Genomic DNA, 24,294 nt, shown 5'->3' on the forward strand with positions numbered 1-24,294 from the left:
AAAATAATGTTTTTAGAGTTCTACTGCAGAGGAGCAGCCTCAGGGGCTACATAGATGCAATCCAAGCTGAAACAGCTGTAACTGGTAAAGGTCATATATTTAAATAAGATTTGAACGTTTTTCCAAGCATATATAGCATATAAAGAGATACTTATTCAAGAGTCAGATGAAATCTTGATAAAAGGAGAGAGACTTGGAGACACTAGTGCCACAGCCCACTTGCTCGTTCCCACCTGCCCTTGCTCCATATGATGGATGTTCTTCTCCAGGCACATGTGACTAAGAAGATGGGATTCCTTCTTCCCTGAACTCTCAGTCAGGGGATATCATTTCTGATTTGAGAGGTAAAGGCTCCCAGCATTTTTCATCTCCCTTAGCTCTGAATTGCAGAGCCTAAATTTCTGGCAGAAGTGGCTATGAGGTAGGGGGGGTCTCCCTTCTTGTGCCCAACCCCCACTCATGGGACAATGGCTCTACCTGAGAAGCAGCAGGCCAAGAATACTGGGGCATCAGTTGCCTGTGCCCCAGCTTGCTCATTGGATGAAGGTACCACACAGAGAGCAGCAACTTGAGAACACCAGAGATTACTGCCCCAGCCTAGGCCCTTATCCATGAGGCAGAGGTGTCACTCTAAAGAATGGACCACTGTTCCCGTCTTCAACTCTGGAGCAGTGGATCAAAGATTTGGCTGGGGGGAGAGGCAGTTCATAAAGAGAAAAATTTCAGAAGCCATCCTGAAAGGAAATGACTTTATTTGAAACAGAGTAAGGAGAAATTTGAATTCCTGAAAGTGGAAACTTGGGAAAAGGGTTTTTGGTTTGTTTGTTTTGGGTTTTGGTTTTTTGTTTGTTTGGGGTTTTGTTGTTGTTGTTGTTTCTTTGTTTTTTAAAGAATGAAAGGTGCCTGAGTGGCTCAGTTGGTTTAGCAACTGCCTTCAGCTCAGGTCATGATCCTGGAGTCCCATAATCGAGTCCGGCATTGGGCTCCCTCCCTGTGCTTCTCCCTCTGACCCTCCCCCCTCTAATGGTGGTCTCTCTCTCTCTCTCAAATAAATAAATAAAATCTTTAAAAAAAAAGAGTGAAGAAAAACAAACAGAACCTCAGAAAAATATACCATCAAGTGTACCAATATATACAAAATGGGAGTACCAGAAGGAGAGGAGAGAGAGGAGTAGGAAAAGTATTTGGAGACATACTGGCAGAAAACTTCCCAAATTTGATGAAAACAATTAAGCTGTATATCCAAGGAGCACAGTGACTTCAAGTATGGTAAACAGGAAGAGATCCACATGCAAACACATCATAGTAATAATGCTGAAAGACAAAGACAGAATTTTTGAAAGCAACAAGAGAAAAATTACTCATCGTACACAGGGGAATCCCAGGAAATAACTACTGACTTCTCATAAAATACAGTGGCAGTCAGAAGGCAGTGATGACATTTTCAAAGATTTGAATGTTTAAAACACAAGCAATAAAACAAACAAACAAACAAAAAAAACCCATTGAAGTGTCAATCAAGAATCTTATATCCAGCAAAACTATCTTTCAAAATTCTAGCCAAAATAAAGACAAGACTGAAAACAAAGAATTTTTTGCTAACAAATCTGCTTTGCAAGAAATACTAAAGTTCTTCAGGCTGAAGGCAAGTGACACAGAACATAATCCAAATCCTCATGAAAAATAACACCACTAGGGATACCTGGGTGGCTCAGTTGGTTAAGCATCTGCTTTCAGCTCCTGTCATGTTCCCAGGATCCTGGGATTAAGTCCGTCATCAGGCTCTCTGCTTCTCCATCTGCCTGTCACTCCCCCTACTTGTGTGCTCTCTCTCTCTCTCTCTCCCCGTCTAACAAATAAATAAAAATAACACAGCTAAAGGTCAATTATGCATTTATAAAAGACAGTATAGATGGCTGTTTCTTCTCTTATCTTCCCAACTCAGTACACAGCGACATTTTCTACAGTTTCTCAGGTCAGACACTCAGGAGTCTTCCATGATTCCTTGTTTTCCCTCATACTCCCACATCTAATATACTATGAAGATATGACTTCTTATATGCCAATATGTAGGGTTTTTTTTACCACCTTTTTCCATCTCTGTTTTAACCATATCAGCATGGCCTCCATTATTTCCTGCCTTCATATCTCTAGTATCCTTTAATTGTGCTCATCAGTTCCACTCTTTATCTTTCTGGCCCATTTTGGCCAGATAACACTAAGAAAACTTTCTTAAAATGCAAATTGGATCATGTTTCGTTTATTTAAAATTCTCCAATGACTTCTTTTGCGTTTAGAATAAGAGTAATTAATTATGGCCTTCATTAATTATGGCTGCTTATTTTTCTGGCTTTCCCTGCACTATTAGGAATTTCCCCGTCTTCACATGTCGGTGCACATTGCCTACTTATATTTATCACTTATATCTTTGTCAAATCTCTGGTAATTGAGTATTGCTCATGATAGACTGATTTTCCCCCAAAGCCTCCGTAGACCTTCATCATTCCAATATCCAGGAGATTTGTAGCACTTGGCTTAATCTAGTGGTAAGTGGGCATGCCTATTGAAAGGAAAATCGTCTTTGCATATGGCACTTAGAGAATGCTGAACATTTTTCTGATGGAAGGTAATTTGTTGATATTCATGGTAGGGAGGAATAAGAACAGAAACAATGATATTATATAATGGTAGGGGCAATGGTAGTTGTAGTAATAGCAGCCAACACTGTTGAACACTCCCTTTGTGCTAGATACCACCCAAAGTGTTTTATGGAATTGGTATCATTATTATCTTGATTTTTACAGATATGGAAACCAGAGCACAGAGAAGTTAACATTTGACAGAGTCATGAAGCTGTATGTTATACTTCTTACACACTTAATTACAACATGTATTTATCAAATATATTTGTCATTTTTAAATTTTTGCATTGCTGTACAGTCACAGCTACATGTTATTTGGTTCACTGGTGGTAAAATGGCTGATCTAGTCTAAAATTAATTTTGCATGCTACTTATAAATCATGCTGTGCTTGGCATTTTTTATATAAAAGTGCAGAATTTCATGAATTTAAAAGGAGTCATCTTATGGAGTGAGTTAACTTCAATTCCCGTGAAATTGGAGCTACCAAATAATCAACCATGTTTGATTTAACAGATACGAAGTCTTTCTTTCCTCTACTACTGCTCTGTAAGGGGAGTTTTATCGTGAAAAATACATTATTTTGTGACAGACTCTAGATTAATTAATGTCTATGCCTTTGTTCAAAATTAGATATCAAATCATTGTAATTGGCTCTTAAACATCTAGGCAGATAAAAATGTTCAGTTTAATGATTGCTTCTTTTAATAAGAGGAACAGTTCTCCCTTAGCAGTTTCAATTTTGGTACTTGGATTAAGGACTGGGAAAAAGTAACTGTAAAACATTATTGATATATTTTGTGAAATATAAGTTGATTCTTCAGCTTATATTCCTGTTTTTTTTTTCCAAAAAATCTTCCCTGAACTTTCAAATTCCCTCAGTCAGTAATGCTTCCTTATTTTATTTTTTTTGTTTCCTTATTTTAATAGTCGTATCATACTCGTAACCCATTCTGCTTTACATTTTATTTATATGTGTGTGTCTTATGTTCCGTATGAGATTATCATGTCCTTTGAGTAGGAACCCTACCACATATATCCTTATATCCCACCTTCCACCCTCCTCTCAAGCTGAAAGTTACTGGTATGCCCAAAATGGGCAGTTTAAATTGTAGCAGTACTAAGCTAGTGTACAAATAAAATTTTATTTTTTAAATTTAATTAAAAACTTGTTATTTGAGTATAGTTGATACCATGTTATATTAGTTTCAGGCGTACAACACATAAAATTTTAGTTAGAAGTCCTAGCCCCAGAGATAGCAGGTATAAGGTGAGAACAGAGAAGTCAGCTGAAAAGGAAAAGAATAGAAACAAAAATACTGCTCTGTGAACACACCCTGTGTCATGAATGACCATTCCTGAAAGGATAGGGTAATCCTCAGATAGTTGGAAAGGGTGAGTATTTGATGAGTCTCTCCTTTGTAGTGATGAGTAGTTTCCTCATCTTAATGCATTATTTCTTATTGTTCTGCTGACTCTTTTATCCAACCTGTTGGTTTTTGTCATGGGCCACAATAATTAAGGGCCACAATAAAAATAGAATCTGGAGTTTCCTTGATGGAAAAATAAGTGGTATTGCTATGGTTTTTTGTGAGTTAGTGCCTGTGGACTCACCCTTAATCATGTTTTTTGTTTTATTGAACGTATACCCACTCTTGAACGTTGCATGTTGAGTGTTGTGGGATTTTTTTTTTCCTCTTTATTTATTTATTTTTTTAATGGAAAAAAAAATGATGATTTAGGAAGAGCCAAGTAAATTGTGATGAAGCCCTCAGTTCAGTCGGCCTTTCCAATTCTTGACAATTTGTGAGCTCTTTGGTTTGAAGAAATCGAAGCACCTCAAAATGGTAGAACCTTCTCCTTTCCTCCAAATTGGTGTCACTCAGCAAGACAAAGGAAATCATTACACCTAGGGCTTTAATCTATATCTTCTAAAGCTCCAGAATGAAAAGTGCCAAACCTTCTAACCAAATTTTAAGACAGGTTTAACTCTTAAAATACAATGTCCCCCAGCCCAATAGTGTTTTGTCTGATATCCCCCTGTCATTTCCTCCTTTCTTTCATTCATCTACAAGCTGGCTTTCCCCTGTTTTCCCCTAATTGGGTCCTCTCTTATCCTTTTGCATTCTCTAATCTCTGTGGCACTTACTGTTTAAAATATATTGATGTAGTTCTCTTTTCATGTTTACATATATCCTTCCCTAACACATATTATTTTTCTATCTTGAATTTTCTTTTTTATTTTTTTTAAAGATTTTATTTATTTATTTGACAGAGAGAGGGAGAGGTCACAAGTAGGCAGAGCAGCAGGCAGAGAGAGGGGGGGAGCTGGCTCCCCTCTGAGCAGAGGGCCTGATGCGGGGCTCGATCCCAGGACCCCGAGATCATGACCTGAGCCGAAAGCAGAGGCCTTAACCCACTGAGCCACCTAGGTGCCCCTATCTTGAATTTTCTTAAGCACTGTCTTTGACTGAATGCTTTTCTTTTTTCATTGTTTTATCTTGTTAGGTTTCAGCTTACATTAAAAAAAATAAAACAAAACAAAAAAAAAAAACAAGTCACTGATGGTTAAATGAATTCTGGCTCCCATAGGGCAAAACCAGAATTCTAGTCACTTTACCTTCTTCCAGCCCCTACCCCGAATAGCATGATGTCTTTGCTTTTCATTACTAGTCAGTTCTTTTCTTCCTTTACACATGCCACAAAATGTTGACGGTGTCTCAGATCAGATCCTTTGATGAGAAGTCCTAGTGAATTGATCTTCACTTGCAAAAAAATTACAGGACCTCAAGAATTTTGTTAAATCCATCTGATTCTGTATTTGAAAGCATCGTTTCTGGTGTTCCATATTTGAGCAGTGTTCTTCCCAGCGGGAGGGACTGTTCTTACGTACCATGTCTGGCACACACTGCTAGTCTACAAATATCAGCTCCTGATGATGTTAATGGTGATGGTGATGGTGTGGGTGAGTGTTTTGAAGGCAAAAGGACAGAAGTGGGTAGAGAACAGAAACACCAGTAATGAGGTGGGGGTAGTGGGAGAGCGTGAGTCAGGAAGAAATAGCTGTTGGGACAGATGGATTATAACACATGTTAGTTTGTCTTCATCCTCCTGCCTCTGGGTTTTAAAAGGAACCAATAGCACCACATTAAAGTATCCCGAAGCTGCACCCACTGTTTCACTGTCAAACCGTCCAGACCACTTATACTCCCCTCTTTCATTCCTTGTGGGCACTGGTGGGCAGGTGCTCCTCCGTTGTGTTACCTTCAGTCACCCAACTCAAATGGAGGGGGGGATGGGAGAGGGATAAAGGAAAGGTAGGTAAAAATGGAATGAACATTTAATTAATGTTCCTGAGTACCCACCAGATTTAACCTAATTCTGATAATAACTCTTTTACACATTCTCTTGGACCCACACACTGAAAAGTATGAGGACATAATGATGCAGTCCTGCCCTGTCCTTCACTTCTTTAGTCTCTGACCCTTGGGTATGCCCCATCTAGGTCAGATTTGAACCCCAGGAAAGGCTCCATCTTCTCTCTGACCTAATGCTTTTTTTTTTTTTTAAACAAATTTTCCTGATGTTTTAACCACTTTATTGAAAACCAAGCGAACTAACTAACAAGACACTGCTTTTGTTGTTATTTGTTCACTCCGTTGAGGGAGAATGAAGGGAAGATCCTAATGTAGATGTGTGCTGGATACACTTTGCATTTCTTTTTTATGCCAGCATGATTGTTGTCATTCTTATGGTTCATGTTTGAGATAATATTGAAGTACTATAAATTATGAATGGGGAATGATAGCTTGCACGTGGTAAGTAATGATATAGATAGAGAATCTTTGGAGCACAAATTTATTATCCGCTTGAGCCGACCATCCAAGTACATTTTAAAATTGAGTTCATACTAGCTGTTTACTCCAAGGATACAGAAATATGGATTCGAAGGGATGCGTGCACCCTGATGTTTACAGCAATATCATCAGTAATACCTGAACTACGGAAAGACCCCAAATGTCCATTGACTGATAAATGGATAAAGAAGATGTAGTATATTGATATACAATGAATATTCCTCAGCCATCAAAGAGAATGAAATCTTGCCATATGCAAAGACATGGACGGAGCTAGATCTATTACTCTAAGTGAAGTCCGTCAGTCAAAGACAAATACCGTGATCTCATTCATGTGTGACGTTCAAGAAGGAAAACAGATGAACATATGGGAAGGGGGAAAAGAAAAAAAGGAGAGAGGGAAACAAGCCATAAGAAACTTTTAATCATAGAGAACAAACTGAGAGTTGATTGGGGGGGTGGGCTAGATGGGTGATGGGGATTAAGGAGGGCACTTGTGATGAGCACTGGGTGTTGTATGTAAGTGATGAACCACTGAATTCTACTCCAGAAACCAACATTGCACTGAATGATAACTACCTAAAAATTTTCATTTAAAACAAATAATAAAATAAATAAGAAAAAAATTGAGTTCAGTTTAGTGATGACTGGAAGTTTTAAAAATAAGTCTGCTTTGATCGGCTTCATTTTCTATCACTAATGTAAGTAACATACTTTCTTTTTGTTCTTTCTTGTTTAAAATAACAGAAGAAAAGCAAGAGGGAGTTAAAAAACAGAAGTAGCCTCTCAGAAATATACAAATATATTCACAAAGATGACATTAATTTCCTTTCTGTACTTCTTTTGTCTGAGATTTGGGGAAAATAGATAAGAATAATTTATCTTTCATCTTTTATATATCCCACTCTAGTGATGTCACTATAATTGGGGTTTAAAAAAAGATAATTTTACTATTTTACCAACTAAATACCCTTTTATTTGTCAAAGTGGCCTGTATCCTGCTAAATTCTTCTCAGAAAATAATGCCATTAGGAATTTCTAATGCACATAATATTAATATAATCTTGGTTTTGTTATAACCACCTTTGTTACTTAAGTTTGTTAAGATTTATTTATTTGTTTATTTATTTGAGAGGCGGAGAATGTGTGCATGAGCAGGAGGAAGGGCAGAGACAGAGAGCGAGAAAATCCCACGCAGACTCGTTGCTGAGCGCGGAGCCCTTTGCAGTGCTCAGTGTCATGATCCTGAGATCACAACCTAAGCCAAAACCAAGAATAGACACTTACCCCAGCCAGGCAACCCTGTTACTTATGTTTTAAGAAATTCTCTATGAATATCCCTAAAATCCTTGAATTATTACATGACTTTATCGTTGTGTCTACCTTTATGGTGTTTAGTAAGTATTCATAGGTTTTATAGAGTTAAAGGAAATGAGAACTCCACTTTTGAGATCAGTATCTTCAAGGGCCAGGTAGCCATGACAGTTGCTGGCATGAGTGTTTGTGCAAGGACATTTCCTTCTGGCGGGGGTTGCTGGAGAAGAGGGTATAGGGGCTGAAACAAGACTTCCTCTTCTTGGTGTTCTGCTCAAGTTTTTTCCAGTCGCTATGAACCTCCTTAAACACAGGAAAACTCAGAGAGTCAAGTTAGAAAAATGTTTTCTAGAAATTATTCCTATAGATTTTTTAAAATTTTGTCTGCATAGTAACCTTTCATTTAAAACAATGCTATTATAGTTGCGGGCTTGTTGAAGCAAGTTCAGATTTCCATTCATGCTATTTCTGTCCTTCTATTTTTTACTCTGGTATCTCTCATTTATTTTAGGTTTAGCAGTTTCCCTACAGCTATTACATGGAGACATTGAACAAATCAGAAGAGAATACTCATCAGTATTTTCTCACGGAGTGTCTATAACGAGGAAGTTGGGTTTTTCTAATATCATCATGCCTGGTAAGTGACTTGAGATGGACCAAAGGTTGACATATGCTTATTATGTCCGTGTTTGACACTTAAGAAATTTTTCAGATAGTCAGGTTTGAAGAGTTCAAATGGGCCATGCTAAAGAAGGAAATGAGTTATATGATAATAAATAAGCAAAGATTTCTTAAAAATATCTTTACATTTTGATTATATTGGGGTGGATAACTTAGAGGGCCATGCTACATTCTTTGTGACCCTTAAAAAGAAGGAAAACTGGGGTAGGATCCAGAAAATATTTTACCCTTGGGTGGAAAATGTTAGTGAAGTCACTTAGGGGAAATCCTTACAGGTTTTGATAAGAATAATTGTTGAGTAGCATTTTGCCCTTCTTGGAGGATTTTTCTAAGTTGTGTATATGTAAATAAGCAGCCATATGCAAATACCATACGTATTTCTACACCTTTCCTACTTCTGTTTGAGATTTATTCAGATCTCTCCTAACAATCTGAAAGGACTCAAAAAAAGCATCTAATTTTAAGTGTTTAATGAGAGTCACGCTGTTCAAGTAAATGCCAAGTGGTAACATTTCTCCGTGCCCCACATCCCACCCTCTACAACCAAGAGAAATGTAGACCAGATGAAATACTCTGAAATTGTTAACAGTATTTTTAGAAACTAGATCAGGTAAATCTCTGGTTAAATCTCGTACATGGAAGCAAGCACGGGCAGTTGCAACGGACAAGGCTCCCAGCACAGCTGTTGAGAGGGATGGTGAGACCGCTGCGCATGAAGACCTCATGTGATGCAGAAATGACCAGCATTGCCCTGTTGCAGCATCTCGTGATCTCTTCATGCAAATCTGTTCATGCAGGGAAGGCTCAGCAAGAGCCTGGAAATTTCCTGAGATGACCTGACCTGGCTTAGGGACCGGCTCTGCCTGAGCATCTCATGCTACTGTTGTTGAAAATGACTGTTTATAGAACTGTTTACTTGGTGGCCTGTTACTCAGTTGCTCTCACACCCCATCATTATTTCCTTCAGTTGCTATAAATAACTGGTATTTCCTTTGTAACAAAAAAAGAAAAAAATTTCATGCCTCCAGGAAGCAAATTGATGGGCAAATCTAATATAAAAAACATATTTTCAAACAGAATGCAGACAGCTGCTGGAAGAATTCCTCAGCTTGGTCTCTGGGCAGTATCATTGACAAGTGGAAAAACACAAAGCAACATGACACTTCACCAGCTGAATAATTGTCTGGGATGTGCTGTGCTCATGTCCCTTTTGTCTGGCTTTAATGATGGAAATGAACTTCGAGTGGAAGAAGGCTTACGTCTGTCCCTCTGCTGCACCACCACCATAGAGTGGCAAAGTTCTCCCTGCTCAGGCAGTCAGTCTCCCGGACCCCAGTCTGCCGTGCCGGGGATGCCAAGAGATTATTTTAAAGTACTTGTTTCTTTTTCTCTTCTTTTCCTTCTGTGGCTTCTTCATCTTCCAAATTAGAGGAAGAAGGGAAAGGCTCGTGTGTTTACATAAACAACCAACAGCAGCTTTAAAACTCAGTGGAATTTTTTTTGCATTGGCAAACAAGCGCTCATTGTTCCGTCTCCCTTTATTTCAGAATGTTAACTTGTCAGTTGGTTCTCACTGGTGGCTGTAATGCAGACTTGTGCAGAATTCTTCCATGAGAAGGCATACTTTCGAGGCCAGGGTTGCACTGACAGTCTGCTGGCATGTTTTTTTTTTTTATTTTCCTTTCACTTTCTAGACTCATCCTTCAGAGCTGATCTGTGTTCTGAGAGGGGTCGGGACAGGTGAGGCCCGTGCTTGGACCAACGGGACAGGCTTATCAACGGAGCTGCTGAGTCTCTGCAGAAGGACTTACCTGTGGTCTTGACACTGACAGGAGCGTACACAAAACTCCTGTTGAGGATCATAGCATGTAATCGGTGCCAGACTCTTTCTGGAATGAGAAAAACACAGAAACTGAAACTCTGCCCTTGGTCTGGCTGCTGGAGGGGCATGTGTCTGAGCTGTCATCTAGTGTGAGGCGGTGATCTGGCCATGCGCTTTCCAGCCACCATGACCCTTCCCCGTTGTTATGGGTCGGTCTTCCAGCACTTTGTTTCTTAGGGTGTCTAATTTTCAAAGAGGACAAGTCGCTTTCTTTGAAGCTCTATAACGGCTCCCTACAAACCATGCAGCTCTGCCGAAAGTTCCATCGTTTGCTCTCTGAGCCCATGACAGGGAGAGCAGCAAAAATATTTCAGTCCATACTCTCCAGTAGAGCCATAATTAGAGCCACAAATGTAATTGTAACTTCTCTAGTAGACACTTTCAAAAGAGTGAGAAAGAGTAGAGATTAATTTTAATAATGTATTTTATTTAACCCACTGCATTCAGAATATTACCATTTCAATAAATAATTCATGTAAAAAATTCTTAATGAGTTATGGTACACTCTCTTCTTTAACCTCCATCCTTGAAGGCTGCGAAGTCTTGCCCATTTACAGCCCGTCTCTTTTCAGCCAAGTCACATTTCACCTACTTAGTCGCCACATGTGGCAGCGGTTACAGTATTGGACAGCCTGCCTCTAAATGTCTTAACAGACTGTACTGAATATCGGAAAGCACTAAGTTTCCATCCACCAGACATTCTGGAGCAAAGCTGGCTGATGTGTCTGGAATGTCATGGGAGGTCAGGCTGAGCCCACCCCTTGCCCCGCCCCCGAAGGTCCATTCTTATTCTGAGTTTATTGTTCTTTCTAGGGGAAATGGTCCTTGCTTTCATCATTGTCTCCCTACTTTATCTTCTCCATTTGTGCCCTGTTCCCTTGGAGGCTTGTTCCCATGTACCAGCTGGTTAAACTCACTCTTTGTTAAGGAACCCTTAATTAAATCCTTCTGGTACATTCAGTCTTTCGTAGGAGGACTGTGAAGCTCCTAACCCGGAAAGGAATTAAGTAAAAGTTGTGGAGTGTTAGAGGAGGGAGGGGTTGAGATTTTCTTTTAAGTATATTATTATTCTTTATCAGTCTCTGACAGAGACATTCGTATCAACAGATACACAGCAGCATCTGAGATAAGGCTTCTTTTGGGAGAAGCAGGTGGGAGCCAGTATGATAGGATCTTCCTTAAAAATACATCCTAAGGGGTACCTGGGTGGCTCAGTGGGTTAGGCCTCTGCCTTCTGCTCAGGTCATGATCTCAGGGTCCTGGGATCGAGCCCCCCATCAGGCTCTCTGCTTGGTGGGAAGCCTGCTTCCCCCTCTCTCTCTGCCTGCCTCTCTGCTTACTTGTGATCTATCTCTCTCTGTCAAATAAATAAAATCTTTAAAAAAAAAATCCTAAATCTAACCAAACCTCACTACTCCTCAGTCCAAGTCACTGGGTCTCCATATCATATATGTGCAACCACTTGGCTGAGACCTAAACCCCACGATCATGCTAGGGGAGGGCATCATGGTCTTTCAACCAATGAATACCACAGCGATCTGAGAGAGGTGGAGGCTAAGAATCTTCCATGTTATTGCTGAGGTTGGGGTTCCAGCCCCAAATCAGAATGAGGGAGGGGCTGGTGCCTCTAAAATGTTGAAGTTACAGGCCATTACTCAAGGGTGTAGGACTTACCTCAGCTGGCCCTACCAGAAATCCGTGCCTCATCCTAGAGTGTGATGGACATCAGGGAGCCGCAGCCCATCCCTTCTCCTGTCTTGACACAACACTGTTCTGTCAGGCCTACCGTGGGTGCTGTTGTAGCATTCGCCATCGTTTGTTTAATGTACAAGCAAAAATTAAAAATTTATGCCCCCCAAAAGTTCACCATCTCAATACCCTTCTAAAATAAAGCAAAACAAAAATGAGAATGACAGGGAAAAAAAAAAAAAAAAAACAGAGAAGACATGAATAGATTTCACAGAAGTCCACTCTATGTGAGAACGCCAAAGTTTGGTTTTCAGCCCATCCATAAATGTTTCCTTTCTGTGGTCTGCTTTGATACCCAGTTACGTGTGATCTTGTCCCTGTCCCACCCCCCCCCACCCATGAACGTATTGTGAGGTGGTAGAATCTTGGATACAGATGGCATATTGTATTAGTTTCTTATGGCTGCTGTTACAGATCACTACAGATGGGATGGCTGAAAACACCACAAAAATACTTTCTTCCAGTTCTGGAGATCAAAAATTTGTACAGGTCTTACTGGGCTAAAAGCAAGCCCTATCAGCAGGGCTACATTTTTCCTGGTGACTGCAAGTGAGAACTTAGTTCCTTGCCTTATCCAGCTTCTGGAGACTGCCCGTGCTTCTTGGGTCATGGCCCTACATCATGCCAATGTCTGCTTCCCTCATCACATCCTCTTCTCTGATTCTGGCCCTCATGCCTCCCTCTCTCTCTTACAAGGACTCTTATAATTCTATTGAACCTATCCTGATAATCCAAGAAAATCTCCCCATCTCAAGATCCTTACTTAATTAATCATAGCCACAGAGTCCCTTTTGTTGTGTAAGGTAACATATTCACGGATTCCCAGGATTAAGACCTGGACATCTTTTGGGAGTGCAGGGGGTGTCATTTTTCTGCCTGCTGCACACATGAAGGGCCATGCAGCCCATCAGTGTATCCATTGCATGAATTTCTTCCTCAGGTTTCTGGTGATGGTTTTCTGGCACATACTTGAATATTGATAATGACCAAGAACACACCATATCTCAGAATGACCTCTGTCGTGTTGGACCAGTTTCTCTACGCTTTTTATCCATTGGGTTGAGTTTTTCTGCTTGCAACCTCAACATTTTTTAATTCAGTTAACTCTCTTGTCACCATCATTCTTCCTCTGATGGGTTCTAAGCCCTTTCTCTGTATTGTTTATGATCTGAGTGATACCGCTCCTATCTGTCCCGGTTCTGTAAAGATGATCTCTAGAACTGAAATCAGTACTTTAAGCCTGGGCCGACCCATGCAGAATAGACTAGGACTCATCCCTTCCTTGCTTAAGGCACTGGTCTGGTGAAGAAAGTTGAATTGCACTAGATTATTTGATGGCCATTCTCACCCTGTTAAATTATACTTTTTCATACTAAAAAATGATTTTATTTTAATATACATTGATGATATGTTGGACACATTTCTTAATTTCTACACATCTGTTTTCTTATCAATAAAATAGAAATAATAGGGCCTTCTTAAAATGTTGATATGAAAGTTTAATGAGCTGTTGTCTTTATAGCGCCTGGCAAAGTACCCAGCTCCCATCTATCTACTACCACTGTCCTCATCATTAGTATGATCAAAGTTTTTAGTCTTAGACCCATGTTGACTTTTTTTTTTTTTAAGATTTTATTTATTTATTTATTTGACAGAGAGATAGAGAGAAAGCACAAGTAGACAGAGCAGCAGGCAGAGGGAGAGGGGAGAAGAAGGCTTTCCGAAGGGCAGGGAACCCAATGCAGGACTTCATCCCAGGACCCTTGGGATCATGACCTGAGCCGAAGGCAGATGCTCAACCCAGTGAGCCACCCAGGGAGCCCCATGTTGACTTGTTTTTGACGAAGGGACAGAAACTTTTCTTGTCCGGTTCCATAAATGTTAACAAATATCCAGCACGGATTAAGACCCCCTGATCAACCCATGGCTGAGAGCAGTGGTTTACTTGATGTGAGCTTACACTCTCGGGCTTTATGCAGGGAGTTCACAGCACAGAATCAAAGATCATGGTTCTCAGCTACTGGTAGAAGCCTCTTGGCTCTTGAGGTCAAGCCATAAATCAACCCCATTTGATGTAGTCACTGAACTCTTTTGTATTTGGTCCCATTGTTGTGACCTTACATTTTTTTCTGTCTACAGTGATATTTTCAGAAGCCCTCACATGGGCAGAGCCAGTGGGCCTGCTGAACAGAAGAAAGTGTTCTGCCCATCAAATTTACAGAGTGTTAAATTTGAGAGGTGCAGGGTGTTAATAAACATTGTCAGGAAAGTAGTTTTTCACACTAGTGCTATGACTCTATTTCATACTCACTTTATGGTTGCTGTCTTCATTACCCAAGATGCTTTCTTAACGCCATTTGGGCTTATTAGTTTTCTCCAGAGCTGAGCTCAAGTGTATTGATTTTAATTAGCACATGTTTCAACTGTATCCTGCTGCATATTTTGGCAAGGTGCGGTACCTTGAGGTATTGGAACGTAGCAAGCTGCAAAATTCCTGGGGAGATGTATGTAGAATATCATCTGGGAGAAATGTTCTCCTTGTTCTGTGTTCTCTTTTCAGACACATCCTACTTGAGTCTAAAAGGTTTGCAAGAGAAAAGGGGGTTGCAGGGAGAGTGTCCATTGAAGACCAGAAGAGGAAAGCGTGTGCCTAAGGAGCTCTTATTTATGAATGTGTGTATTTCTGAAGTTCTTCTCTAAGTCACAGGCACAGCCTAACATAACGAAGTAGTCTTGTCCCTCTTCCCCCCATTTTAATAACACAAAATCTTGAGGCCCAGAGGTTTATATTACCCTGTTCAGACTTCAGTCACACGGAGCAGAGAGCAGAGTGAGGGAGAGAGAGAGACTTGAATCCAGGTCTTTTATTCCAATCTTCCTGTAACTCTGAATGCTTTAGGCTTCTTTGAACTTTTCTGAAATCAGAAGAGATAGAAGAATTCAGCTATGGTGTAAGCGAAATAGGCTTTGTGGATCAATTCTGGAAGCCAATGCCATTTCCAGCCTTGCTCCTTGATCAAACTACGGCATAGCTTTTTCAGATCTCTCATCTCCTCAGAGGTCTTTTCTCATATGACATCCCCTCTGCTGCCGTTCAGCACTCCCTATGCCCCTTCTTGGTCTTACTTTTATCCCCAGTACTTCCTATTATTATTCAACATGCTATATATTTGACTTCATTATTGAAGACCTCCCCATTCCTAGAATCTTAACTGTGGGAAAAGGATTTTTGCTTTGTTCACAGCTGTGTCTACCTGGCCTAGAATAATATCTGGCCCATAGTGGGTGCTCAGAATATATTTGCTGAATGACTACATGGAGGCAGAATTTCCTAATACTGGCAGTACCTTCTTCTCCCCACCACCCCCGTTCCTCCTTCAGGCCTATCCTACAACCTGGGGAGAACTGGTCACCTTGCGAACCTCCGTCATCCTCTCTTGTCTTTGCTAAAGTCAGAGTTGCCATTCCTTTCAAAAGTTGAGAGTGGAAGGCCCCTCCCCAAGAAACACTCTTCATTTTGCAGGACAGTTAATCCCATGTGGTTTGGACTAGCTAATGACTCATTCAGAGAACTTCCTAAGGTAGATACCCTGTAGCTATACTTCCCATTAATCAGCATATGCTGTAGCCTGTTTGTAAGCAGAGCCACTCATTATGTGTCACCTACTCTAAGAAGCAAAGGAATTTGACTCTTGTTAACAGACATCTTTTGCTCTCAACTACCTTGAATTGAGTGTTGCTTTTTCATCTGCCAAATCTGTTAGTGGGGAAACTATTGTCAAGAATTTCCTCCCAGACATATTGTCGAAAGAACACGTGTGCAGACCATTAGCGTACCAGGCCTATTTTGATTTGGTTGAAATTGGTTGATTCAGAGGACAGAGTCTGTGAATGTACCATTCATTTTGTAATGGGATTGTTAAATTGTTAAAATGAGTTTATATTAAGGATGTGTATGTGTATAGTAATGAATACATATAGTAACAAAATCGAACAAGCTTATAAAAATTTACCCGGCCATTCTCTACAAATTTAAAACAAAAGGGGTGGTTCAAACAAAAACACTTATAAAACATATAGATCTAATTTTAAATCTGGTGAAACACATTGGTTTCCTCCCGGAACTCCAAGATCGTTGCCTTTCCAAATCGATTTGTCTGAGAGGACTTGAAATGCATAAGCCAGAGACCACTATATCTGTTCATTCCCATGTATTTTTTACACGCTCTTTGTAAAGGGTGGTTTCGATTTCATCCTTTTTGGGACTTACTCATTTACTCTCTTTTACGGGCCGTCTGTTTCCTGGTCAGCTCCGGTCATTCGTAAATGATGCCATCATCAAAAGTTGGTCTTCATGGAGGAAAGTGACCAGTCACACTGGTATTCCCCCATGGTTTTGAAAGCTGGGGTACTTTCTTGAACACACTTTGGTCAGGAAGTTTTCTAAATCTTCCAGTTGTGGGCTTATTTGTATGGTTATTGTTCCTTCTAGTGATCTGTGCTTTTTTTATGGAGAAGTTTTTTATTAGAGGAAAAAAAAAAAAGAGTATTGACAATGATTCTTCTAGTGTTTGAAAACTATGTTAAGTAAAAGTCAATTCAACTCTGCTGACCTTACCAGTATTTATCTTCAAAAACTTTATGGTAATAGTTTGTTTACTTCTTTCTCACTTCCCTAGTCACTTACCACTTACCCTTAATTCTTATAGGAGAGGAAAAACATTCTTTTAGCCTGTTTGCCTAAGTTTGCTCCTTGGCATCAAATTTCTCTTTTTTCTTGGAGTAGTAAGTTTTATAAGTCACCAATGGACAAAAAAAAATAAATGGCATACGCATTCATAGACTATGTCAGTTTGAATCTTATTTGTTTTATAGCGTTATGGTAAGGAATGTGAAGCCAAGCTTGTCTGCGTAACTGAATTATTCTACATCTGTGTTCATAAAGCACTAACCTGGATTCTTTCAGCAGTGAGATCATTTTGTCCACGAATTTCGAAAAAGATTTAAATTGTAACTCTACCCTTTGTAGTCCTGTCATTTTATTCCATTTGGGTATTTCTTCTACTTTTAAAGTGTTGTGTCTATAAAGTATTAAGACTGGCTTCTTTGAGCCACCCTGCTAGGCTGTCATTTTGAAATCACACCTCATAAATGAAATGAGGAAAATATTGAAAAATGGTAAAACTTGACAACACCTTCCTACGCAATCCCTATATTTGCCTCCTAACCGGACATTTGCAGTATTGCAAATTCAGACCAGCAGAAGCTGGCCTTCATTTCTCTTGGATATTGGCAATGAGGGTGGGGACCCTTATATAAAAGTGTAAGTATAATATTTTTACTTTTATATGTATGCTCTCACAGTACATTTTATGGACTAAGGCTTTTCTTGATTGTGTATTTTATTACACTTCTTAGTTTCATACTCGTGTGCACACACACACACATATATATAAACATGGTTTTAATTTTCCTACTAGGTGAAATGAGAAATGATTTATACATCACTATAGAAAGGGGCGAATTTGAGAAAGGAGGGAAGAGCGTGGCCAGAAATGTGGAAGTAACCATGTTCATTGTGGAGAGTAGTGGCCAGATCTTAAAGGTATGTGCATACTGGGTCCTTTATGGTAAAACAATCCCACATCATCATTTTGGGTTCACCTTTAATGTCATCAGTTAATTTCTGGTTTGCATTCTTTTTGATCTTACTTTTCTCCTCCACCCTTGTGTGGTTTTCTTCCTTTTTTTCATCATTGAAATACCCTCCAGAAAAGCAAGTAGAGAAACAAAAAGGTTTTACAGTTGGATTGTTTCATGAATTGTGGCAGTAATTTCCTCACAGCAGCTCTTCTTTAAATGTCGTGTTTTTATTGTCATTCTGTTCTCCCCCTTTCATCTGTCCTAGTTTTGGAGATGAACACTTTGTCTTTGGCGACTGGTTAAAAAAAAATAAATAAAAACTGCCACATTTCGTCCCGTGTATTTTCATTTTGATCAAAATAGGGCCTGACAAGTGAGCTGTTACTGATTGGGGTGGTGATACCAGGTTCCTTTATGCAAGAAGTGTTTTGTGTGAGCCTTGCAGCTTCCTGCATTTCCCAGGGAGGCACAGAACTGGCGTGTGACAGCAGCAGGCTGAGGACTTTGCCGCGTAGTTGAACTCCAAATTGGGCGTGCAGTTGCCCATCTCGTACTTGTCCCCAAGGTTCACCCCCAGCACAGTAAGCCCTGGGAGATGTGCATGGGCATTAAGCAGACGCAGCCGCTGGCAGAAGCAGGTGTAAAACAGCCCTGCAAAGGACGATGGGGGGAGGTCATTCTCCATGAAGTGCCGTTTGGGGAGCAGGCAGATAGAGCAAAGCAATTGCTCCGCTGTTTTTCAGATAATCTCTAAATGAAGCTGTCTTTAACCCGCGTGTTTCCTTTGTTAGGATTTTATCTCCTTTGGCTCTGGAGAGCCGCCAGCTAGTGAGTACCACTCCTTCGTGCTTTATCATAACAACAGTCCCAGGTGGTCTGAACTGCTCAAACTTCCCATTCCTGTGGATAAATTCAGGGGCGCGCACATCCGCTTTGAATTTCGGCATTGTTCCAGTAAGTGTTTCTTGGGGTTGGCTTTGTTGTGCTGGGGTAAGGCGCTTGCTGAGCTGTAAGGACAGTATGGGCTAATCTGCAGAGAGGGTAACAAAGCAGAGACCTTCTAGAGGGAGGAGTGAAGGTCAGTGGAGTCCTGAGAGGTGAGTGGGCTCACTTCTCCAAGAACCAATAACCTCTGTGGAAACATTCAGGAAGGAAAAGGAGGTAAACAATACATTCGGAAGTCTACAGGGTTCTCCTTAAATCATTCATTTTCATAAAAATGAGTTTATCAGTTTCATAGTTTGGAAAGATGAGACAGAAAGGGGAGACACAGAATTAAAAACTTGTCTGACTCAGGGGAGCTTAGGTAGTCCTAACCCATCTGCTGCTCTCCAGCCACGAGCTCACCCAGCTCTCACACTGCTCAGGGAAACCCAGGAGGACCTTTCTAGGCCTGGGAAGTCCCCAGTAGAGCTTCTGATTGGCTCAGAGTGATATCTGATTTGCATACATCTGCATCACCGTGCAGTCTCAGTGTTCAGATGACAAGTAATGTCAGTCAAATAGGCCTTAGAGATGATATGATGTAATTGCTTCATTTTACAGAACTGAAAAAACCCAAAATGGAGAGATGATCCAGGATTTGCCCCTATGAACACCGCTGTCCCTAAAATTGTCATTTCTTGACATCTCTACTTTAATTCTTTTGTACTCTTTACCACCCTCTCAAGCCCCCACTCCCATCTTCTGCTATCCCTGTGTCTCTGAAGTATAACTTAGACACTACCAGAAGTGCTTGCTTCCGGAGCAAACAAGGGGTACCAGAGGAATCACATTATTAGAGAAGCAGCAGGCTCCTCTCTAGTCTGGAAAGAACGGGGACACTGCCAATAGATATGCAGTGACCTTGCCTGAGTGCTGTGTAATTCACCCAGGATTCAGAGAGAGGACGACTGTCTGTTGCAAGGATGATGGCATATTTTGGAACTGGCTCAGGGAGCTCCAGTAATTATTCTTTGGTGGATGTTTCAGAATGTAGGGAGATGACTAGCAAGGTCTTACCATTCTCCCAAATTCCCAGAGGAGTGTTATGGAAAGGATTTAGAGTGGCAAAACGGAAAGCACTTGGAATGATGCCGTAGCATACCTTCCCCAGTCTTTGTTATAAATTCTCAGTCGAGCTAATACAAGCTTTGAGCTTTAAGGTAAGAAAAAGAGAGAGAAAAGTAAAGATGAAATGAGAGAAAAGGAAGAAAGAGCAGAACTTGGAAATGGAAGAAAGGCAATTTTCAGGAAAACCCATTAGATCTGTCCTCTTGTCCTTGTATTTCAAACATTGTTCACAGTGTCAGTGTGGTTTTTGAATATTCATTGTTAAAATTCAGAAGAAACAGCACAAGCATGAAGGAGAAAAATTCCCATAGTCCCATAAATTGAATAATCAGGGCAATTACTTAATCACATGAATTCCCAAATATTTCTGTGTGTCTGTGTGTATTTTAAGATTTTATTTATTTATTTGAGAGAGAGAAAGCAAGAGAGAAACAAGATTTTATTTATTTATTTGAGAGAGAGAAAGCACAATCAGTGAGGAGGGGGTTGTGCAGAGGGAGAGGGAGAAGCAGACTCCCACTCAGCAGGGAGCCCAACACAGGGCTCCATCCCAGGACCCTGAGATCATGACCTGAGCCAAAAGGCAGATGCTTGACTAACTGAGTCTCCCAGGGGCCCCTGTGTACGTATATTTATTTAAGAAGTATCTTTTACTCATAAAACACATGCTTACTGAACACTTCCTATGTGTCCAGCACTTCCCTGGGCATTGGAGATACATGAGTGAGCACAACTGAATATCTCCTCTCATAGAGGTTTCCTGCTAAGAAGGGAAGACAGACAATATCTGAGCAAATAATTACATGGTAGTGTATCAGGCTGTTGTAAGCGTAGTAAAGAAGATTACACTGGAATTAGGTGCTGGAAAGAGATGTTGCTGTGATGCTATTTTACAAAGGGCAGTCAGAGAGAGGCTCTCCGATAATGAGATGTATCAGCAACAAGCTGAAAGAAATAAAGGCATGAGCATTTGGGTGTCTGGGGAAAGAAAGTTATAGGCAGAGAGAACAGTAAATATAAAACACCTAAGGTTGAAACATGCTTGGCAATTCAAGGAATATCAAGGAGGCCAGAATGAGCAGCTAAGAGAGTTTGGAGATGAGGCCAGAGACGTAGGGAGGGAGCCAGATCCCACATTGTCTTGTAAGTCATGGGCAAGACTTCAGACTTTGTTTGGAGCAAAGAGTGCCATTAGCGGATTTAGATTAAAGATGAGCTGGTCTGCTTTTGTGTGATGGGTTGTAGGTGGGAACCGAAAAGCCATTCAACAGCCTTCAGCAGTCCTCCAAGTTAAAATGGTTTGCATTAGAATGATAGTAGATCAATTCTTTTTCACAGATTTATTGATAGACCAGATTTGAAGGAAGGAGAAGAGTCAAGGATGACCCCCAAGGTTTTGGCCTGAGAATGAAGTGATCATTTATTGAAGTGGGGAGGGCGACAGGAAAAACCTTTTTGGAGAGGAAAAACCTTTTTGGAGAGCAAAAACCAAACATTGCATGTGAAATCTGAGAGGTCTCTTAAACATTCAAGATGTCATATAGACCACTGAATGCTATCCATGCTAGAGACTTAAACTTGAGAAGGAGGACATAGAGTTCAGTGGTGTACTGTAAATATTTAATAACCAGCACTTGAGCTGGGGGAGAAGGGAGCCCTGAATTAGAGGATTTGCTGATTTCCATTGAGTAAATACCCCCATCATGGCCAAATTCAAGCTCCCAACATGACCATCACTGAACTTGGAGTTGGGAAAAGATGCACACTGTCAACTCTTGCAAGCCACGACAGGCCAGCTCCAGCATATTACTGATGCCCCTGATTCTCAGAGCCGTGACACTGGATGTGATCTTAAACAGTAGGGTTAGATAGGAAAGGGAAGTCCAAGAATGGATCTCTGGGGTACTTCCACATTGAGAGCTTGGGAGAATGAGAAGAAGCCACTAAGGAAATTAAGACAGAATAGCCAATGAGGTGGAAGGAGAATCCAGGAATAGAAGCCAGGAAGTTAATTGAGGAAAGATTTTTTTTGAAGATTTTATTTATTTATTTGACACAGAGAGAGAGCTCACAAGTAGCCAGAGAGGCAGGCAGAGAGTGGGGGCGGGGGGGGCGGTGGTGGTGGGAAGAAGCAGGCTCCTTGCTGAGCAGACAACCCAATGGGGGCCTCGATCCCAGGACCCTGAGATCATGACCTGAGCCGAAGTCAGAGGCTTAACACACTGAGCCACCCAGGTGCCCCAAAGAAAGATTTTCAAAAGGAAATTGATCTGCTATGTCAGGTGCCAGTGATAAATCAAGTAAATGGAGAGTGATTATCACCCAGTTTGGCATCATGGAAGTCATTGAACCTGACAGGTGGTTTTTAGTGGATTGGTGGTGATGAAAGCCTGGTACGAGTGAGTCCAAGAGTGAGGTGGAGGAAAGGAAGGGCAGCAGTAAGTACAGACAGATCTTCCCAGAAACTTTGCTATAAAGAATACAAGTGAGGGGTGTCTGGGTGGCTCAGTGGGTTAAGCCTCTGCCTTCAGCTCAGGTCATGATCCCAGGGTCTTGGGATCGAGCCCCACATTGGACTTTCTGCTCAGCAGGGAGCCTGCTCCCCCCGCCCCCCACCCAACCCTCTGCCTACCTGTGATCTCTCTCTCTGTCCAATAAATAAATAAAATCTTAAAAAAAAAAAAAAAGAATACAAGAGAGCAGAGAAATGGGATGGAATAGTGGGTCATGGGAGGGATTTTTTCTTTCTTAAGATGGAGTTCTAAAACATGTTTGGTGCAAATGATTCAGTAGAGAGAACAAACTGATGTGTAGAAGAGAGAGGGGACGAGTGTAGGAGCAGTGCCCTTGAGGAAGGGAAGCATGGGGTCCAGTGCTCCGGGTTAAGTGGACAGATCAGGCAATAGTGTGGGAAGGCCCATGCAGATGGGGTAATGGGCAGAGCGTTTGGGGGTCCTCTGCACGTCTGCTGAGAGTGAGGAACATGCTGAGGTTTTGGCAGCTTGAGAAGGGAAGAGGATGGGTGAAATCCCTTGTCTCAAAAGTCAAAAGGTGAGCTGGTAGGAAAATGCGGCAAATCTGCCCAGCTCGGGGCCCATCTGTGGTTAATGTGTGTTAATTAAAGTGAGATTAGCGTGGCACAGGTGTAGACTAAAGTGCAGGTTGGGTTTCAGCCCGGTGCAGTGTTACCTTATAATAATGGGAAGTGTGGAGGAGTAGCAGGTAGACAGGATTCACAGTGGTTAGAAGGATGGAGCCTAGAAATGGGAAGTGAGACTGGAGAGGCCTGGAGAGGAGGTCAGTAAATTGGAGGTCCCAGGGCACAGTTGTTGGAGTTGGGGTATCAGGGTGGACTGGAAAGTTAAGAGGTAGAATCCATAAATGTAGGGTCTTCATTAGTAAAAAGCGGGGGGGGGGTGTCACATCAGCTTATTGTACTTTAAACCTTGTTTGGTGTTTATTTTTCTTTTATAACAAAAGACAAATTTGGGGAAACTATTGCTTTTTTCTTACCTTTGCTAATTTTATTCATTCACAGACTCTTATTACCTTCCAAATTAAATACCAAAAATGACACAAAAAGATAGTAACATTAACTTAGGAAATTACTTCTAAGTAAGTCTTTTCCCCCAAATCTTAAGTTCCATACTTCGGGGATGTCCTCATGCTAGGGGCCAAAACCACCAAGCCAAAATTACTGTTCTCTTTGTGGAGTCCCACTTCCCCATGGTGAAATGGCAGAAGCAATCGTGAGGGAATGATATGTTGCTGAAGTCTCTTGTCTGATCTTCAAGGTCACCATATCTAACTCCTCTAGCTCAGACCTCAGTGCTTTCCCAGAGCTGAACTCTTCTATCAAGTATAATGCTCCACTTCCACCCCTGTGTGGGAAAGAATAACCGTCCAGCCCAGGATAGGCTGCAGGCCCTGGAACTCCCTCCTGAACATCTAAATACAAGGAGACAGTCAAGTTGAACCAACCAGTTTCTTTTAATGCTTTCTCCATTTTTGGAGAAGAAGGAAGTTGGTAGAAAGAACTGGAATGGTCCTCAAGATCTAGAGCAAGTTCCCTAATATCATGTGATGTCAGTTTCCTTCTCTGTACATAATTGCCAATGACCCTCGACATTTCCAGCCCTTGTAATTCTTCATTAGGCATCTGAAAACCTCATGGTCCCATGTCCAGCTTCCAGAATACTACTGTAATAGGCTCTTCTTAAACTACAGATAACAGTTCATGTTGTTTATCCTCATGTCTAAGATCCCAAGGAAGTAGCTTCTACAGGGCTCTCTGTCCTCACACATGTAGACACAGGGAAAGTTCTGTCATAGGCCAAGCAGAGCCTAGAAACCACCTTTGCCTCAGTAATAAGCAAAACATCAAATTTCACGTCCATTCATTCAGTTGTTCATGGATTTAACATATACTTACTGAGAACCTACTATGTTCCTGGCACTCTTTGAGGTACCAAGGGT

General features: G+C 41.0%; 1 protein-coding gene across 3 annotated transcripts in view; it reads left to right on the plus strand.

The window, feature by feature from the left end:
• The window catches only part of DOCK4 (dedicator of cytokinesis 4), a 428,176-nt gene that overhangs the window by 250,649 nt on the left and 153,233 nt on the right, over positions 1-24,294 (plus strand). For all 3 annotated transcript variants that reach the window (XM_032871243.1, XM_032871262.1, XM_032871253.1), the window contains exons 13-15: positions 8,323-8,448; positions 17,604-17,728; positions 18,558-18,720. In XM_032871243.1, coding sequence (XP_032727134.1) covers positions 8,323-8,448; positions 17,604-17,728; positions 18,558-18,720 — 414 coding nt within the window. The remainder of the gene's footprint in view (positions 1-8,322; positions 8,449-17,603; positions 17,729-18,557; positions 18,721-24,294) is intronic.

Source organism: Lontra canadensis, unplaced genomic scaffold (genome assembly GCF_010015895.1).
Source record: "Lontra canadensis isolate GAN:19392208 unplaced genomic scaffold, GSC_riverotter_1.0 scaffold2, whole genome shotgun sequence".
Taxonomy (NCBI): Eukaryota; Metazoa; Chordata; class Mammalia; order Carnivora; family Mustelidae; genus Lontra; species Lontra canadensis.